This window comes from Mustela putorius, unplaced genomic scaffold (genome assembly GCF_011764305.1).
Source record: "Mustela putorius furo isolate JIRA1106 unplaced genomic scaffold, ASM1176430v1.1 tig00000382_pilon_pilon_pilon, whole genome shotgun sequence".
NCBI classification, from domain to species: domain Eukaryota; kingdom Metazoa; phylum Chordata; class Mammalia; order Carnivora; family Mustelidae; genus Mustela; species Mustela putorius.
The window spans coordinates 6,371,025-6,391,656 of NW_025421367.1; the positions used below are offsets into that span (position 1 = coordinate 6,371,025).

A 20,632-nucleotide genomic window follows, 5' to 3' on the forward strand; every position below is an offset into this window, starting at 1 on the left:
ACTCTTTCTCCTGAAGTTATAGACTTTTTCCATTGCTTTCCCATTTAGCATTCTGTAGAATTTTCCTAATTCTGAAATTTTTCCACTAAATGGGACTAGAGCCAAATTACAAAATTTGGTCCTAAAGTTTATAACTTGGCAGAGGGCTTTGCAAGAAAAAGGGCATAAATTTATGAATATGAAATTACCCAGGCGCCTCTTTCCAGGGTTTTGAAAGGATCCCATGGGAAGTGAAGGCTATTGAAGTTTAAGCTTTATTAACTCTATAGAAAATCTACCTCTGTCCCAAACAGTATTCCACATTGCCTCCCAGTTCTTCCATTTCCATTCTCATAAATGTGTTGCCTTCCTTGCCTGCATGTTTATAAAACAGAGTTAGTACTTTTTGCAATGTACAAGGTATGTGCCAACCTAAAAATTACTTTGGAAGCCTCTTCTTGCTAGGTAAAGCAGACTTTATCTGAGCAAGGGCAATTGACTAATCTTTTGCCTTTGTAAGAATAATACTGTTCTAAGTAGCATTTAAATATTTAGTTCTGTTGATTAAAGAATATAGTGATGATTAAATTTTTTTTCTTGTTTTAAAATCTTTGATGTGTTAGAAATGAATTAACTGACTTTTTTCTTCTAGTCATTCAAGTTTTATTTCCTAAACCTTGATATTGTTACACATTGTATACAGGATAGCTTACTTGCTCTAAGTTTTGAACTTCATTTCTTTATTTTTTTTTAAAGATTTTATTTATTTATTTGACAGAGATCACAAGTAGGCAGAGAAGCAGGCAGAGAGGGGGAAGTAGGCTCCCCACTGAGCAGAGAACCCGATGTGGGGCTTGATCCCAGAACCCTGGGATCACGACCAGAGCTGAAGGCCGAGGCTTAAACCACTGAGCCGCTCAGGCACCCCTGTTTCTTGATTTTTAAATTAGATGTTTGTAGAGTATAGAATGTTCTTTTAGAGTCTCATTTGCCTCAGACTTAAGAGCTTTCACAGTTTATCTACTAAAATTACTTTAACAAAAGTAAGAGTAATAATTTTTGTCATGAGAATAATTAGGTACATATGGAAACATCTATTCTCACATGAAAATGATTCCTCTCTGTACAGTGACTTTCCTTGGGGTTAATTTCCATAACTAAAACAGCTATGCTAAATTGCACCGTAATTTTATATTTTAAGTGGTAATGTCAGTTTTAGTTATTGTTAAGGTGTGAGCCGCCTCGAGAATGATGAAAATATAAAATCTAGTGGCTTTTAAACAGTTGTCTCATTGCTATGAATCCTACGGAAGAAAGAGATTCCATTTTTTTCCATTAAAAAAAATCTTATTTAGATACAAAAACCAGGTTTTAATTTTGTGACACCCCCCCTTATTTTTGTGACTTTATTTTCATGGAGTCATAATCTCAAACAAATTTACTATTGTTTGTAAATACATTGGGGTTAAGACCGTACTGTGTCTATCTTTTAATTTTGGGCTGCTTAGGACAAAAGAGTAATTGACTTGCTTGGAGTTTCCTTTTCTAATTAAGGGAGTTTCCTGTGGCTGCCTCCACATACATTTTTTATGTAATATAGAGATGTCACAGGACTCATAGAAACTAAGCGGCTCATTCAGAAAATTCCATTGCCAACATTATAGAAAAATGACTAAAGAATTATTTTCTAGAAATTCTGACTTTGAAAATTTAAGATTTCTATGTGAACATAATTACAATAATTAGTTACAAAATTTTAAGTAAAAGAGAGCAATGATAATACCAAAGTTATTGATATAGCATATCTCTATACTATGGGTTGAATGCTTTGCCTTGTAGCAAAATAAGAGCCTTAGTCAGTGAATCAGTGAGTAAGTATGTATTAAACTAGCACTGTGCTGTATGCTGCATGTCAGACCCTGCCCACATTCTGGTTGAAGGTAAATAGTGGACATTAAAATTGCATTCGACAATAGTAATGGGTCCATTTTGCTATATTGGTCTATCACACATCCAATTATCTATTTTGGAATTAGTTTCTTTTTTTAATGAATTCCAGAGAAAGTTGCAGAATCAGTACCCTTCACTCCTTAACACTTCCACATGCATATCATTAATTAGAGTTGAGTTTTTGTTTATAATTCTTTTTTGATTTATGTAAATTTTACATACATTGAAATACACAAATCATAAGTGTACCATCATGTGTTCACATATGTGTATTTTAAACTGGTATAGCCAAAACTCCTACCAAGAAAGAGAACATAGATGTATATTTTAAAGGTTATTCTTCATTGCAAGGTATGTTTTTAAAAGTTTGCCTTTAAAGAGAAACATTTATTAAAATCATGTGAAGTATTTGAAAGGATGCCAGTAGTCCAGTGTTTGCTTTGCCCAGGCAGGAAACATTTGTGAAATTATTTTGTCGATGCATGTTTACTGTGGGAAAAGTACTAAATGTCATCTCCAGATAAAACTGTGAGAGGGAAGAAAAATTAGAAGTAGTTCTTGGGTGTGTTATTGTCTCTATGTAGCTATCTGTGTATGTTTACATGTATAAGCCATGTACAACAGCTCAACAGAAGTTGCCTTCTCATTAACTGAGATTTTATTCTCAATAAAATATAAAGCTACCACTTAATATTTCAAAGTACTTTTTACAAAAACTTTTGATCTGGAGGCTGATGACCACGTCTCCCTTCTGCTTTCAGCCCTTCTGGGGTTATGGCTATGAAAGTAGTCAAGGAAGTAGGGCATTGGGCTTTTACAGAAGGATTTTTTTTCACTAATAAGCATCTTGTGATTTCTGTGCTACGGGGTTTTGGTAATGGTACAAACCAGCTGCTTCTGTTGTAAAAGAGATGCAGGGATAAGCACAGTGAAAGGTAGGTGGAAGGTAATAGCTGGCATTAGATTCTATTATCCAGTTTTCAGTTTTTTCCTTTTGAAGCTGAATAGAGTTGCCTGTCAATCATCCATTACACTGGCCACCTATGCTGAAGTTTTGTCTGTGATTTTTAAGTTAGTCCTGTTCAGTAGCCTTGAGAAGTCTAGTGTAGTTTCTGCTTTAAAACTACTTTTGATAATAAGAAAAAATAATGACCAGATGCTAAGTGATTATTTCAAACAACTTAGGGTATCATGTTACTTTTCTTTGAGTATGCGCGTCTTCCATATTTCATATAGTCCTCAAGAAAATTTTATTTTTGTGGTGTTCTTTATGTTGCTGTGTTTTGTTTTGGTTTGGTTTGGGTTTTTTTTGTTTTTGTTTTTTTGTTTCTGATGTATCTGTACTTAATACCCTGTTTTCAGTCTGAGGTCCCAAGTAAACAGCCCGAGACACCTGATGATATCATTCCTCAAAAGGTAAAACACAAATTACTATAAGATAATACAAAATACTTGCAGTTTTCTTTGTTTCGTTTTTGTTTTTTTAGTGCATGGTAGACTAGACTAATGTAAAAGATTGATGTTCAATTTGTCCTTCCTGTAAATTCCTTCGAGTTGAAAAGTTGGTGTCTTTCATGCTGAGAGATGTTCTAGTCTTTCTCGGCTTTGTTCTAATTAGCTTCCTAGGGCCTGTGTGCCCCTCACTAACAGGCTGAGTGTTCACTGCTCTCACCGTAAAATGTGTATCACCTCACATATAAACTAACAAGCTCTGATGCATGTTAGTAATGGGCAGTCTGACACCCTCAACTTTTTTTTTCACTTGCTCATTTAATTCTTCCACATACTAAACAGTGTGTATCTTGGGAATGCAAGGAGTATCCTCTTTTAAAAATTATTTTTTCAATTAGAAGGAACTAAAGAAAATTAAGGGCATATGTAGATCATTTTTTAAAATAGAATTTTAACTTTTTTTAATTAGTTAAAAAATTTACAATTGTTTTCTTTTTCCAGAAAGATTCAGTACATAATTCAGTTAAAAAAAAAAAAAAGTACTTCTTTAGAATGCAGAAATATACCTCCAAATATTTAGTGAAAAACACGTAGTGCCAAGCTGAAGTCAGTAGTCAAGCCCCACATCTGTTAATTCGTTGTCTTGCCCATCACTAACTATGCTTTCATCATTTTAAAAATGAGCAATTTTGAGTTGAAGATAATTGCAATACCTTACATAGAAGAATTGGTTTGGTGTACAAAGTTTACTACCTTTATTTCATTTAAAAGATATTACAATATTCTTATTAGTTTGCTCATCAGATTGGTCCTTCCATCATTGTAGTATCATTTTACCTCATTTTAATACTTTCCTATATTATATATCATTCCTGTTAGCTTGCAGCTCTCTCGATTCCCTGACTCTGGGCCTGAATTTAAAAGAAGGGTAGTGTGACTTCACTTAGGTAGCTTTTTATCTCAAAATAGGTTCAGTGTTTCAGTCTAAACATTCCAACAAGGAATATTTGTTTTCCACTTGAGTTGGAAATCGTTTGTTGAAATAAGCATTGTGGTGGATAATACATAGAGACTACTTGAGTTGAAGAGTAGGCTGACAGGGTATTTTTAATCAGCTGTTCTTATTCATCGGGAAGGATCAGTGAAATAATGTTTAGAAAGTGAACATTTATTTGTTGTTTTTTGTTTTTTGTTTTAAATTTACTTATTTTAGAGAGAGAGAGAGAGAGACCATGAGTGTGAGCAAGGAGAGGGGCAGAGGAAAAAGAAGAGGGAAAAAATCTCAAGCAGACTCCCCAATAAGCACAGAGCCTGACAGGCAGGGCTCCATCTCAAGACCCATGGAATCATAACCTGAGCCCAAACCAAGAGTTGGGCACTCACCCGACTGAGCTACCCAAAACCCCTAAAAAGGGTTCTAAAGCATGTTTCAAGCCCCATCTTTTTTTAACTTTTTTTTTTTTTAATGAAGTGTTTATTTATTTATTTGTCAGAGAGAGCAAGCAAGTGCACATGCAGGGGAGCAGCAGGCAGAGGGAGAAGCAGGCTCCCTGCGGGGCTCCATCCCAGGACCCTGGGATCACAACCTGAGCCGAAAGCAGATGCTTAACTGACTGGACCACCCAGGTGTCCCTAGAACTTGTTTATTTCATTATGTTATGGTTTTCAGGAAAAAAAAAAAAAAAAAGGTTTAGGTTAGCTAAAGACTCTATTTTTAGGATAGATATTAATTCTGAAAAAGAAATGCTCTTGTATCATATGCAAAAATATCAGATCTTTTCTAATATTTCTAGATAATAAGTTTCTTCTTCAAGATAGACTTATATTGTTCTTAATATACTCATTTTGTTAGTAAGTTTATGAAGCATATTATTTTACACAATAAACAATAGGAATGTTTTAGCAAATTGAAGATAACAGCTTGGAGGAACAGGCCCAGCAGAGAGCTCCATCTGGCCTGAAGCTGGTTGATTCCATGTTGGGTCAGAACTTGGGGAAGGTCCATTTTTGGAGTTTTAGTAAGAACTGGGAACATGGGGAAGAACAGTGCAGTTCTGAATCTTTACCTCCAGGTGTCTAAGGTAAATACTGGCACAGATGATTCCAACTAAATGGATTGCCTTTACGCCTGACTACGCACTTTATTTGGAGTAGAAGCAAAGTTCCAGGCTCCACACAAACCAGACATCCTCTTGCGCCTTGATGTTCTCCAACACTGGCTGTTCCCTTTACTGTCTAGGAAGGTTTTCTAATACATCAGTAAGGTCATGTGATACTAACGTGAAAATGTTTTTTGACTACAGATGATTTATGTCTATTTCAGGAAGAAAAACTGCTAATACTGTTTTTTTATATGTATGTTTTAAGAATCAGTGCAATTTTAAAATAGAGGAACTTAACCCAAAAGTCTGTGGCTTTACTGTGTATAAACACAGTTTGTTAAAAAATCCCTTTGAGAAGGGATTCGTGATACCATACCTTCCTCCGGGAAGCTTGTATTTTAATTCTTGAAAATAATCATCTGAATCCTTTTGTTCTGTAATTTCTTAGAAACCCGCTCGATACAGAAGAGCCATAAGTTATGACAGTAAAGAATACTACATGCGACTAGCCTCTGGCAATCCAGCCATTGTCCAGGATGCCATAGTGGAGAGTTCAGAAGGTGAAGCCGCTCAGCAGGAACCAGAGCACGGCGAGGACACTATCGCTAAAGTCAAAGGTCAGCCTTCCTCTTCCTTGGAAGTAAAAATCACTTTGGAGCATTTGTTAGATTTGTGTTTTCGTGAAAACATGAGCTGCTATAAAGCGTTGGGCCAACTATGTGGATAAAAGTATCCATGCGTATTTTATAATTTCACTCTCTTTAAGATTGATTTCTTTTTTTTTTTTTAAAGATTTTATTTATTTGACAGAGCGAAATCACAAGTAGATGGAGAGGCAGGCAGAGAGAGAGAGAGAGGGAAGCAGGCTCCCTGCTGAGCAGAGAGCCCGATGCGGGACTCGATCCCAGGACTCTGAGATCATGACCTGAGCCGAAGGCAGCGGCTTAACCCACTGAGCCACCCAGGCGCCCAAGATTGATTTCTTGAAGATTGATTTCTAGATCTGAACTAAAGGGACTGGCTCTTTACTGCCTACAGGTGATGGAATGTGCCTCTTGGCTTGATAATGTTTTTACTGCATTTGGCAGGATTCTCAGTGACATTTTTTTTTTTAATAACTAAATAAATATTTTGTAAAAATTAAAACAACTGCTAAATGTGTTACTAGCGCATGTTAGACAACAGTTAAGAAGAGTGTTCCACTAGGGCTTAGTAAAACATACATGAGATGATGAATTCAGACTTTTTTAACATTTTTTTCTTTTAATTTTTTTTAATTTTTTTATAAACCTATAATGTATTATTAGCCCCAGGGGTACAGGTCTGTGTATCGCCAGGTTTATACACTTCACAGCACTCACCATAGCACATACCCTCCCCAGTGTCCATAACCCAACCACCCTCTCCATAGCCCCCTACCCCCGACAATCCTCAGTTTGTTTTGTGACATTGAGAGTCTCTTGTGGTTTGTCTCCCTCCCGATCCCATCTTGTTTCATTTATTCTTTTCCTACCCCCCCAGACCTCCCACGTTGCATCTCCACTTCCTCATATCAGGGAGATCATAGGATAGTTGTCTTTCTCCGATTGACTTATTTCACTCAACGTAATACCCTCTTGTTCCATCCATGTCGTTGCAAATGGCAAGATTTCATTTCTTTTGATGGCTGCATAGTATTCCATTGTGTATACATACCACATAACGATTTTATTTATTTGACAGAGAGGGGAGGAACACAAGCAGGGGGAGTAGGAGAGGGAAAGGCAGGCTTCCCGCTGAGCAGGGAGCGGGATGCAGGGCTTGATCCCAGGACCCCGGGGTCATGACCCGAGCCAAAGGCAGACACCAACAACTGAGCCACCCAGGCGCCCCTTTTATTCTGTACTTTTACATATGTGTGCCCTCGGCCCTCTTCCTATAGCTTCTCCGTGATGTGGAGCCTAACAAACCCCACCCAGCCTCGAAGATGCTGGTCAAATATCCCATTATCCTTCTCTGAAACCTTTTCCCACCGCCCTGTTCAAAGATAGCATTTGCTCATATCATAGCAATTTCAGTGATTTTTCACTGCTTTATGTTTTCTAAATTACAAGTTTCTCAGAGGCAGAGATCATCTTTCTTCTCACTTTATGTTTTGGCACATGCCTAGCACAAAATGGGGATTCAGTCAATATTGAATAAGTAAGTCAATTGTCTTTTAACTCTTTTAAGCCTCTGATTCATGGTAAATTCAAAAGTCCTTGGTATATTCTATAAACAAAGCCTAGGAATATAAATGAAGAACTTTTTTTTTTCATTTTATTTCATTATATTTCTTTTCAGTGTCCCAAAATTCATTGTTTATGTACCACACCCAGTGCTCCATGCAGTATGTGCCCTTCTTAAGGTCCACCACCAGGCTCACCCAACCCCCCAGCCCCCTCCTCTCCAAATTACTTTCAGATCCCATTGATTAAAAAATTGATAGTATATGATGACAACATGTCAACAAAAGACACCATCAAAAATTGTGATCCATTTATCTTATTATTAAAATTTTCCTTTTCTGTCTCATGGTGACTGACTTATTAACCATTTCATTATCAATCTAATATTTTCATAGAATCCTTGAAACTTTTAGTAGTTGAGTAGTTGTATAGTTGAATGGGTTTGTAGTCTTCTAGCTTTCTTGACATTGTACCAGCAAGTGAAGGTATAATTCACAGTCAGATGACTTTTGTTTGGGTCATAAGCACTTCACTTGTCTTGGGCCCATTTTCCTAATGTCTACTGACACAAACCCACAAATTTGGTGTCACTACTACACTATGTAAGGTGTTATGCTAGACAGAATTGGAAGTTTTGATTTACTAAAAATAATGCAATGATAGGGGTTCCTGGCTGGCTCCCCAGTGTCCATAACCCAGTAAACATATGACTCTTAATCTGGGGGTTGTGAGTTCAAGCCTCACACTGGGCATGGAGCTTACTTAAAAAAAAAAAAGGATAATGCACCTGTGTGCTTTTTCCCCTTGTGGATATTCCCGGCAGGACTTGATGTCTCTTGATTACTTATTATACTCTTTCATATGTGAAAAGAAGGTTCTTTCAAGGCAAAGCAGAACTTCTGGTAACTCATGTTCAAAGGATAAGATACTATGAGTTATGCTTTTTTCAAAATTCTTAGAGCAACTCTCATTGGTAGGTGTGACAGGATGTTTTTTGGAACAACTAGAGAATATTAATTAAATGTGGCATTTAGAATGTATTTTGAATGCTGCTTATACTTCAGCATTCAGCATCTCATCAATTGATTTTGTCTCCTCCTGTGATTATTAATAAAGTTATCAAAATGTAGACAGTAGAGTATTTCCTTAATCTGCAAGTTGAATGATTTATCCTGTATTTTAAAGAGTTCTATTCCTGGGCACCTGGATGGCTCAGTGGGTTAAGCCGCTGCCTTCGGCTCAGGTCATGATCTCAGGGTCCTGGGATCGAGTCCTGCATCGGGCTCCCTGCTCAGCAGGGAGCCTGCTTCCCTCTCTCTCTGCCTGCCTCTCTGTCTATTTGTGATCTCTCTCTGTCAAATAAATAAATAAAATCTTAAAAAAAAAAAAGACTTAAAAAAATGAAGAGTTCTATTCTTTATGACATGATGATTTGATCACCTTCATGCATCTATGACTGACTGTACTGTTGCTTATGATATAAGTCTTGAAATAGTCCTCATGGGCCCTCCAAGTAGGTGGGATCTCTTATAATCATATTTATAACTTTCTGTCTTTAATTTTGGTTCTGATAGTGATTGATTATTTGTGGTGTTCACTCAATGAACCTATCCATAAGCAGTACTGTTCTTACCATTAATTATGCTAAGCTCTGTTTATCATCTGACACTTAGCATTTACTATTAAACATGATGCGAAGCATGAATAACTCATTATTAAGTCCTCCCCAACCCTCTAAGATAAATAGTGTTTTTGTTCCAGTTTTATAGATGAGAAAACAAGATCAGAGAGGCAGATAATTGTCCTGGGTCACACAAGTGTTTAACTCTAGAACCTCTGTCATTCAGCACTGCACTGTGCTGCCTACCTGTACCTTCCAGAGTTATCTCAATTTGGAAATGTGTAGGAGGGCCTGCAGGAAACCCAAACCGCTTCCCAAATGGCCCTTATGAGGTCACATGGCTCTCATGCTTATGATCCTGTAGGTCTGGTCAAGCCTCCTCTGAAACGGTCTCGGTCTGCACCTGATGGAGGAGATGAGGAGAGCCAGGAGCAGTTACAAGACCAGATTGCCGAAGGCAGCTCAATAGAGGAGGAGGAGAAAACGGATAATGCCACCCTACTCCGCCTCCTGGAAGAAGGAGAAAAGGTACTGTGCTTCTAAAAAGTAAGGACTGCGTGGAAGTAATGCGTTTGCATTTTACAACACTAACTGATGGGATATTTACCAGGTGGCACAAGATATATATTTTACCCTCTCTAATGACATACAGTGCAAATAGTAAGTAACCATTTGGATTCAGTACTCTACCTCTTCCATTTTTCAGGGTTTTCTGACCTGTCTGAACACACTAGACAGCCCAGAGCTTCATGAGATATAGTGTTAGTACTTGATAGCTAGTTCACTTTATCCCTGTGCCCTTTATTAGACTGTATTTCTTGCCATCATTCTCTATTTCAAACCCATGCACACAGCGCAGTCATTCATCTACCCTTGTGCTAGTTTTCTGCACTTCCGTAGCTCCTCTGGCCATCGACAAGCAGCTTCAGCACATCTATGCTGTCATCCTTAGGCTTGTATTTAAGCCCCTGTTCTCCTGCACTCACAGAAGACTACCCTACCTTCCTCTTTGCCTCCGGACCTCCTACCCTCTGCCTGCCCGTTTGGGCTCACATCACTGGCTCTTATAAACCGAGGTCCCTGCAGCACTGTGTGCCCCGCAGTTCACTACATCCATAATGCTATTCCTTTTCTCTGCCTTACTCACTGTATTTTCTGTCAAAATGCTGCTCTCTGCATCACTTGTGTAATCTCTATCCCAGGAGCTCCTACTGGGTACAGTCTCACTTCTCCAGATCTCTTCTGATAACTCATGTTCAAAGGATAAGATACTATGATTTATGCTTTTTCAAAGCATACATGCATACATTTCAAAGATCTACTCCAGATCTCTTGAGTAGATAAAAGGATAAATAAATGAAGGAAGGAATTAATATGTTGTAGCACCTTTTTTAAAGGATTTTTTTTTTTTTTTGCCTCTTGTATTATGTCTTAGTGTAACCCTTGAAATCTTACCCATGAAGATATAGTCAGAAATTAGGGCTTAATTTAAAAATTCTGTTTGAATATAGAACTTAATTAATCTTGAATGGAAAAATTTTTAAAAATCATATAATTATAGAAGTTCATTAGGTCTGAAGGAAACACAAGAGAGGCTGCTGGAACCTTGGGAATGTTCTGTTTCTTAGTCTGAACGCTGGCTGCATCATATTTTTAGCATTTGAAAATTCAGTCCATGCACTTTAAAAAACATACATATGTTTGTGTATTATACTACAATGGAGTAGTATATATGACTATATACAATGTAGTATATACATTGTATATACAGTATAGTATATGCTACATTTTATATACTATAATGATTTCTTAAAGTATCAGTTTTTCCTGTAACATTCTACCTTTTTTTTATTCAAGTAATTCAGATGTGATGAAAATTACTACATTTGCAATTTTACTGTTTTCTAATGCTGCCGTTTTTTAAAATTTTTAATCTCATGAGTACAGATTTTGCTCTAATTGCTTTAAGTTTGAATAGTGCAGGAAGTGTATTCAGACTGACATTTATTTGACATTTGTTTGGCTCTAGTTTAGTTGCTGATATTTTTTCCTTGATTCATGTCGAACTGAGTTTAAGCAAAAAATCGTTTATAAGCAAGGAAGAACTGAATCCTGCCTCTTGGAAAGAAAACAATACTTACATTGAGAGACTTAGCAACTCTTTCTTCCTACGAGGAAAATACAACTTCTGCCAAATTTGGCTTTTTACAATGGCATAGCAGTCTGCCAGGCAAGCAGGAGCCCAGGTTGGGAGCAAAGAGGGACAAATGCCGTAGTTCCCACCTGGGAGCTGCTGTGGAAAAAGATAAAATTGAGCTGTGTGGAAGGGACGATAGCCAACAGCTTCTAACACGCTTACATACATGATCTCAGTAACTCTCACAACAAACCATTGTATATCTGAAATTCACAAACAGACACAGAGGCCCAGAAAATTAAGAAATTTGGCTAAATCCATAACTAAGTGACAGGATTGGGAATTCATTCAGGTTTGTTAGACTCAGCAGACCTGACTGTTTTCATTCTTGTCTCACAAGGGGCACAATCCTAAGCCCCTTACATCCACACTTCAATTCTTTTTTTTTTCCTGCTCTGTTTATTGTATCCGTCTCCTTCCTTATCTAACACGTTCATCGCCTCTGGAACCTAGTACACACGTCCCTGCCACACAGCTAGTAATGTGAAAAGTGGGAGAAGTGGGTTAGATAGGTAAAAGCACAGGTTGGTGTATGGATGTGAGTAAAATGGTTGTCTGCTTTTACTGGACTCAACTGCAAATCAGATGTCAGTTTTAGCTGATTCTTTTTTAACATGCTTAAACTCAGGTTTCCTTAAACTCAGGTTAAGGAAATAGGATGTTTTGCCTATTAAAACCATATTTAAAAATATTTTGTTTCCACTATATCAAAAAAGAAACTATCAGTTTTTTGGTTAACTCTGTTAATAAACATTTATGGTTTTCTTCATAGATTCAGCACATGTACCGCTGTGCTCGAGTCCAGGGGCTGGATACCAGTGAGGGGCTACTTCTTTTTGGTAAAGAGCATTTTTATGTGATTGATGGATTTACAATGACAGCAACCAGGGAAATAAGAGATATTGAAACCTTACCTCCAAAGTAAGTAAATGAATGAAGAGACACAACATATAGCTGTCTTGAAAACAGCAGTCTATTTACCTAGTTTTGTTTTAATCCAAAAATCGTGTTTTAAGTAATGTTATCTTTCAGTTTGTGTGTCATTAAGTATTCACAAGAGTAATAGTTATTTCAAGATAAGAAAATATTTGCCTTATTTATCAAAATGAAAAATAAAATTTTTTGTTCTGCATTAACAGTGCCAGACACCAAGTTCCTTATAATCTGTGTATTTTATAAACTTACTCAGAACTTGCAAATTGTTTTTAAATTTTAGTACAAACACAGTTGTAGAGAAAATGCAGGTAGCTACACAATTGTCTAACTAATTGGAAGTGTTCCTGTCCTCTGAGCACCCTCGAAACAGCGTGAGTAAAGCACAGGCAGGATTTAATTGAGTTTTATTTTCCTTGTCCTCTGCCAATCCTGTGGGATGAGAGTGGGGAACAGAAACCCAGAAGACAAAGCCAGCAGGAAGACAGAAAGTTTAAGGCTTAGAAAGCCAACATGCTCTTCTCTCTTTAAGGCAACACAGTCACAAAATATAATTTTTAATATTTTTTTTCTTTTATTTTTATCCCCAGGGGTACAGGTCTGTGAATCAGCATTCACCAAAGCACATACCCTCCCCAATGTCCATAACCCCACCCCCCCTTCTCCCAACCCCCCTCCCCCAGCAACCCTCAGTTTGTTTTGTAAGATTAAGAGTCACTTATGGTTTGTCTCCCTCCCAATTCCATCTTGTTTCATTGATTCTTCTCATACCACTTAAGCCCCCATGTTGCATCACCACTTCCTCATATCAGGGAGATCATATGATAGTTGTCTTTCTCTGCTTGACTTATTTCACTAAGCATGATACGCTCTAGTTCCATCCATGTTGTCGCAAATGGCAAGATTTCATTTCTTTTGATGGCTGCATAGTATTCCATTGTGTATATATACCACATCTTCTTGATCCATTCATCTGTTGATGGACATCTAGGTTCTTTCCATAGTTTGGCTATTGTGGACATTGCTGCTATAAACATTCGGGTGCACGTGCCCCTTTGGATCACTACGTTTGTATCTTTAGGGTAAATACCCAGTAGTGCAATTGCTGGGTCATAGGGCAGTTCTATTTTCAACATTTTGAGGAACCTCCATGCTGTTTTCCAGAGTGGCTGCACCAGCTTGTATTCCCACCAACAGTGTAGGAAGGTTCCCCTTTCTCTGCATCCTCGCCAGCATCTGTCATTTCCTGAGTTGTTGATTTTAGCCATTCTGACTGGTGTGAGGTACTATCTCATTGTGGTTTTGATTTGTATTTCCCTGATGCCGAGTGATATGGAGCACTTTTTCATGTATCTGTTAGCCATCTGGATGTCTTCTTTGCAGAAATGTCTGTTCATGTCCTCTGCCCATTTCTTGATTGGATTATTTGTTCTTTGGGTGTTGAGTTTGCTAAGTTCTTTATAGATTCTGGACACTAGTCCTTTATCTGATATGTCGTTTGCAAATATCTTCTCCCATTCTGTCAGTTGTCTTTGATTTTGTTAACTGTTTCCTTTGCTGTGCAAAAGCTTTTGATCTTGATGAAATCCCAATAGTTCATTTTTGCCCTTGCTTCCCTTGCCTTTGGCGATGTTCCTAGGAAGATGTTGCTGCGGCTGAGGTAGAAGAGGTTGCTGCCTGTGTTCTCCTCAAGGATTTTGATGGATTCCTTTTGCACATTGAGGTCCTTCATCCATTTTGAGTCTATTTTTGTGAGTGGTATAAGGAAATGGTCCAATTTCATTTTTCTGCATGTGGCTGTTCAATTTTCCCAGCACCATTTATTGAAGAGGCTGTCTTTTTTCCATTGGACATTCTTTCCTGCTTTGTAGAAGATGAGTTGACCGTAGAGTTGAGGGTCTATTTCTGGGCTCTCTATTCTGTTCCATTGATCTATGTGTCTGTTTTTGTGCCAGTACCATGCTGTCTTGATGATGACAGCTTTGTAATAGAGCTTGAAGTCCGGAATTGTGATGCCACCAACGTTGGCTTTCTTTTTCAGTATCCCTTTGGCTATTCGAGGTCTTTCTGGTTCCATATAAATGTTAGAATTATTTGTTCCAGTTCTTTGAAAAAGATGGATGGTACTTTGATAGGAATTGCATTAAATGTGTAGATTGCTTTAGGTAGCACAGACATTTTCACAATATTTATTCTTCCAATCCAGGAGCATGGAACATTTTTCCATTTCTTTGTGTCTTCCTCAATTTCTTTCATGAGTACTTTATAGTTTTCTGAGTATAGATTCTGTGCCTCTTTGGTTAGGTTTATTCCTAGGTATCTTATAGTTTGGGGTGCAATTGTAAATGGGATTGACTCCTTAATTTCTCTTTCTTCTATCTTGCTGTTGGTGTAATTTTTAATATTTTTATGTGGAGCAAGGGGCCCATGGATGTCATAATGTGCCCTGACTGTTGAGGAAGTATTCAAAACCTGTCCTAGGAAGGAACCGTAGAGACAGTGTCTATATTCAACAGTGTGAGGTGTTCAAAATGTAGAAATTATACTTTGTGACTGTGTTGCTTTAAGGATGAATATATTCATATTATACTTTAAACAGTTTCTTCTACCAAAAAGTTCAATTTTTTTCTTCTGATTTAAAAAAAATAAAATTAAAACATTTCCTCGGGCCCCTAAAGTAGGTGGGTCTGGGGCGCCTGGGTGGCTCAGTGGGTTAAAACCTCTGCCTTCAGCTTGGGTCATGATCCCAGGGTCCTGGGATCAAGCCCCACGTTGGGCTTTCTGCTCAGCTGGGGGTCTGCTTCCACCTCTCTCTCTGCCTGCCTCTCTGCCTACTTGTGATCTCTGTCAAATAAATAAATAAAATCTTTAAAAAAAATAAACAAAAGTCAGTGGACCAGGGCACCCGGGTGGCTCAGTGGGTTAAAGCCTCTGACTTCAGCTCAGGTCATGATCTCAGGGTCCTGGGATCGAGCCCCGCATCGGGCTCTCTGCTCGGCAGGGAGCCTGCTTCCCCCTCTCTCTCTGCCTGCCTCTCTGCCTACTTGTGATCTGTCTCTGCCAACGAAATAAATAAAATCTTAAAAAAAAAAAAAAAAAGTCAGTGGACTTACGCATGCACGGTACCAGCTGTGCCTAGTACATAAATTGGATAAATTGGACCTGATAGTGGGATTTTTTTTTTAAATCATATTCATCAAAAGGGCTTCTTTGTTTGCTCACTAGCTAATATATTATTCTCTTAAACATATTTTTTTGGACTTAGTATTGTGATGTATTGTTCCCTATTCATATATTGAAAATAACACACCCTTTGTTGAACAGTGAATTTATCTCTTGCTGTGTTTTTGTTTATCTTTTTTCTCTTGGCTTCTTGTAGTATGCATGAGCCAATTATCCCCAGAGGAGCCAGGCAAGGCCCCAGTCAGCTCAAGAGAACATGCAGCATTTTTGCATATGAAGATATTAAGGAAGTACATAAAAGGAGGTATCTCTTGCAGGTGGGTTGATTTAGTAGTACTAAACATTTTGTCATCTTCCTTTTTTCAGAGGAGATATTATTTAAAACTCATACTTGCCATGAAAACCCTTAATAGGACCTACCCTGTCCCTTACAGAATTTCCTTAGATAATTTTATGACAGGCAAACTCATGTCTCATGGGAGCACATGTGACTGTGTTGCTTTAAGGATGAATATATTCATATTACATACATCTCTCTCTCTTTTTAAGCACAGCCTAAAGCTTGAATGATATCTTTATTATCCATCTTTTCATATGCATGCAAATCAACATGTGTCTTTTAATATAAAAATTTTCCAATTAGAGTTTTTGAATTATATTACCAGTATTCTATAAAGATTTTTGAAACAAAAATTGAACAGAGCACATTGGCTCTGTTTATTTTGTAATTTAATCTGCTGGGAATTCATGACTCTGAAAATGTTTTTGAAAAAGTTAACTTCTTCAACGTTGTAGATATTCATAGTGGAAAAGTTAATATATGACCTTGTGTGTTTTTTTCTTAATGTTTTTCTCTTTGAACATTTCAGCCTATTGCTGTGGAGGTTTTCTCTGGAGATGGACGGAATTACCTCCTTGCATTTCAGAAAGGAATTAGAAATAAAGTCTACCAAAGGTATTGTTGATTAAGAATACTTGATAATGCTATCATGGGAAGGGAGGTAAGGGAAACTAGTACCAGATAAGCTAGTTTTTGAAAGTCTAGGATCTTGAGATCAGTGAATTCTTGGAGGAAAATGTTTGTTTCATTTTTGGCAACGTGTTGAAACATGATTCTTCTAATTATCTTTTAAAGCAATGCTATTCTGTTGTGAAATACTGTTTATCTTTCTGGTCCCTGTGGTAGATACTATCAAAAGCTGCGTATCATTGAATCCTGTGTCTTTAAATGTAAAAGAATGAGGAAACTGTAGCTTAAAAAAATAGTACTTCAGGTTCAAAATAGGCTTTTTTCCTATTTACTAAAAAAGAAGACAGTTCCATTCCTTGCATTGCATGCATTGCATTGAATGCAGAGACCGAGTTGCCCTAGAAATTATATTCATATGAGACCTTCCTTGGCCTTGGAAGAGAGATTGATACCTTCATCCTCAAAAAAGTAGCATAGCCAAATAAACCAGTTTACCTAACCTAATCATATTTTACTTTTGGTAAGCTGTATTCAGAATTTGCCTTGTGAACGAAAAGTAGTATGAAAACATGGTGCTCAAAAATATTTCTGTTGGGGGCACTCGGTGGGTTAAAGCCTCTGCTTTCGGCTTAGGTCATGATCTCAGGGTCCTGGGATCAAGCCTCACATCTGGCTCTCTGCTCTGCGGGGAGCCTGCTTACCCCCCCCCCCTGCCTGCCTCTCTAACTACTTGTGATCTCTGTCAAATAAAGAAATAAAATCTTTTAAAAAAAAATTATTTCTGTTGGGTGTATGAATAATGAGACTTTTATGAATGGATCACAGATACGAGAGGCCTTCTAATTATTTGAAGGGTGGTTTGGGTAGCAAGCGCTCTACTAAGGGAATTTTTATATTTCACCTTATTTCTATGAGGAATGTTTAATGCCAAGCAACATAGCTTATCATTGCGGTCCAGTAATACTACCTGTGAGCACAAGGGAATGGGGGGGGTTCATCAGACAAAGTGCCTGTGGATGGTGATTGGTAATCCAGTCCACATGTGGGAAGAGCCAATAAAGGGACTGAAATTTTACCTGTTGTATTCACTTCTAAAGGCGATATTGTTTTCAACACTAGGAGATTGTTTGCTCTTCCTAATTAGCAGCTGTTACAAGATGAGTTTGTCTTTCTCTGAAAAATGTCTGTGTATGTGCTAAGTTCAGGGTCCACATCTGTTCTAATAATTTTCCTATAACTCTCTTCCACCTTTAAAATATTTATGTTGACATTGTGGACAACTCTGAAAAAAATGTAGAAGTGTCACATAAAGTTGCTTGTGTATGTGTCTTCATTTGCTTTGTGTTGTCCCTGTTCTCTCAGTGTTTTGCTATCCTCGTTACTTGCTGTCATGTGAATATTTAGCTGTTACTCACTCGTTAAGACTTCATTAAGTTGACTCAGTTTCTGTGCATCAGTGTTGCAAGGCTTTTTCTTCCAGTAATATGACAGCATATTTAAAATCCAGAATGATAGATTTTGCTGTGGCCTTTTATATTTGGCTTGGAAGCCATCATCTGACCCTTTCTAGTAACAGATTCCAATTATTGTGTGTTCCCTTTGCCTGCTGTTCACTGGGTGGGGGAGGGGTAAATGCAGCAGTCAAGGTCTGAATGTATCCGCCTTTCTGAGGTTCCCATTAAGTCCCGACTTTGGCTTCATTTCTAATTTTATGCTGTTTTTAAATTTTCCAGGTTTCTGGCTGTCGTGCCATCTCTAACTGACAGTTCAGAGTCTGTGTCTGGGCAACGACCGAACACAAGTGTGGAGCAGGGGTAGGTTGATTGGTCCTTACATCATAGTTTAATAGTGATAGTAGGATGGTTTGCATCTGCACAGTATTATTTAATATTTTGAATGAGTGTTTTCTCCTCCTAGTGGTTACACAGAATGTTTTAAATGCTGAAAACTTTAGAAGAAAAAGGCACGCTGTGCATGATCATTCCTGTCAGATCAGCACTCAAGGTCTGATCGATTTCCTTGAGTCCGTTAAGCAGCATACAGTCCTGTGTGTGTAACTGAGCTCACACTCTAGACAGATTTTTATTCTGCTTCTCCCATGCAGTGTTGTATGTAACTGTTACCCCTGGGATTACAAAATTATTCAGAATGTTACTTTTAACTTAATACCTATTCATGGTATGTATAAAGCATTCTCTTATTTTTGGATACTTTATCTTTGTCAGGTTTCCTTGTTCTAATAATGCAAGTATGACTGCTCATGATTTTTTTGGGTAAAATCCCCTTGGTGAAAAAAAGAGGTATGAATTTTAAGGCTTTGATAAGCAAAATCAACTTGATTTTCATAAAAATTAAACATATTATAGTCCACTACTAGCGGGTAAATTTATTTCCTTCAGTAGATGGTTGTCAACTTTTTATATTTATCTTTTCATTTTTCCTGGTTTTATAAGATGCTTTCTCAATTTTTAAATGTGTATTTCTTTCATTTTCGTAATCTTGAGCACTGTATATGTTTGTTAGCCATTTAAAATCCTCATTTGTGAGTTATCCATAACTTTGCCTGTTTTTTCCCGAGTTCTTTTTTGGTGGTGGTGGTGATGGTGGTTTGACTTTCTTTTTTAATTGAGATACAATTGACATATGATTATAGTAGTTTCAAGGTTTACAACATAATGATAGGATATTTGTGTAATTGAGAAATGATCACCATGGTAAGTCTGCTTGACATCTTCTCTGAGTTCTTGCTATCCATTTGATGGGATTTTTCTATAATAATGTATTACTACTCCCTTACTTGTTATATTTGTTGCAAATTGCCCGGTTTTCTTCTTAATTTTGTTTTTTAATATTTAAATTTTAACTCTTGTTTTTATGCGTTCAGACCCATCAGTAGTTCCTTTATGCTCATCTTACTTGCTTTTAATCTGAGAAAGTCCTTCTGAATGATACAGCCATTTCAAGAATCCATTTATAGTCACTCAGGAACTGGTAGCCATTTATATAATTCATTGGAAAAGAAGCAGTGCTTTTGGCTACAAATGATGCAACATGCAAGAAAGTGATTTAAAACATTACTGGGGATTCTCTAATTTGTAAATAAAATTTGATTCTGGTCTGTGTGCATCTAACTATATTAAATGTGTGTGTTTCTCTTTTAAATTGTTGCTTTTCTTTTTCTTTAGCTGAGGCTTAGCAAATACAAATGCTAAATGGGTGCTTTTTTTGACCTCAGATTATGTTCCGTTCCTAATCATTTGTATTGTTGTTAAGAGAAACAACAGGAAATAAAAGTTCCCCTTCCACCACATTGAGCCTTTTTTTCTACTTGTAATTAAATTGCCAGTACTTTCACCTGCTTACATAATCTTCAGTTTGTTATTTCATTGTTCTTGCTACTTTCTGTGCTGAGCTGGCAGTTCTTTACTTAAAGATCTGTTAAAAGTTCAAAAGCAAGAAGCAGAAATTCATTTCCAACTTCATCTTTTCAGTTGTTCCCTTTCTTATAAAATTGAGGAGTCAACATAGCTCTTTTTCCAGGGAGAGTTCCTATACATTTGGTTTGCCTGATGAGAAGAACTTATCTAGAAATGGAAAGGGTTACCTCTACTGTTGAGCCAGAAATCTTTAAGAACTAAGGTTTACAGATCTGTTGATTTCTTTTCAGACAGTAAGATACATAGTTCAGTGCTTTCCTATGGGTGATTGTGTTCAAATCACAATCTTCAAATCATTAGTAACGAATACTATGAAGGTGTTAAACCTTAAGAAGGGTTTTACAGCATTCCAGGAACGTCTGATACCCAAAAAAGTCTGTAATTCCAAATGACCCAAACCGCAATGACTTTCCTCTCATAAAATATTTATATTTTTATTCACTCTCCAGCTTCTCTTTTAAGAAATGTGCTATGTATACTATTTCAGCTATTCCAATTTAATTTCTTCGCACTTCTTTATGTACAGGTTATTGTAAAAGGTAGACGGTTGGACTAGGTCATTGTTTTTCAAGTTCTTGCTATAACCGAAGGTAAAAAATGA

The 20,632-nt window shown here is 37.2% G+C and overlaps 1 protein-coding gene across 5 annotated transcripts in view; it reads left to right on the forward strand.

Moving 5' to 3' along the window:
- WDFY3 (WD repeat and FYVE domain containing 3) overlaps positions 1–20,632 on the forward strand; it is a 182,621-nt gene that overhangs the window by 129,272 nt on the left and 32,717 nt on the right. For 4 of the 5 annotated variants that reach the window (XM_004779357.3, XM_045079408.1, XM_045079410.1 and 1 more), the window contains 7 exons: positions 3,292–3,345; positions 5,932–6,100; positions 9,676–9,839; positions 12,281–12,429; positions 15,821–15,941; positions 16,494–16,579; positions 18,328–18,408. In XM_004779357.3, the coding sequence (XP_004779414.2) occupies positions 3,292–3,345; positions 5,932–6,100; positions 9,676–9,839; positions 12,281–12,429; positions 15,821–15,941; positions 16,494–16,579; positions 18,328–18,408 (824 nt within the window). The remainder of the gene's footprint in view (positions 1–3,291; positions 3,346–5,931; positions 6,101–9,675; positions 9,840–12,280; positions 12,430–15,820; positions 15,942–16,493; positions 16,580–18,327; positions 18,409–20,632) is intronic. The other variant, XM_004779359.3, reaches the window with a different exon arrangement.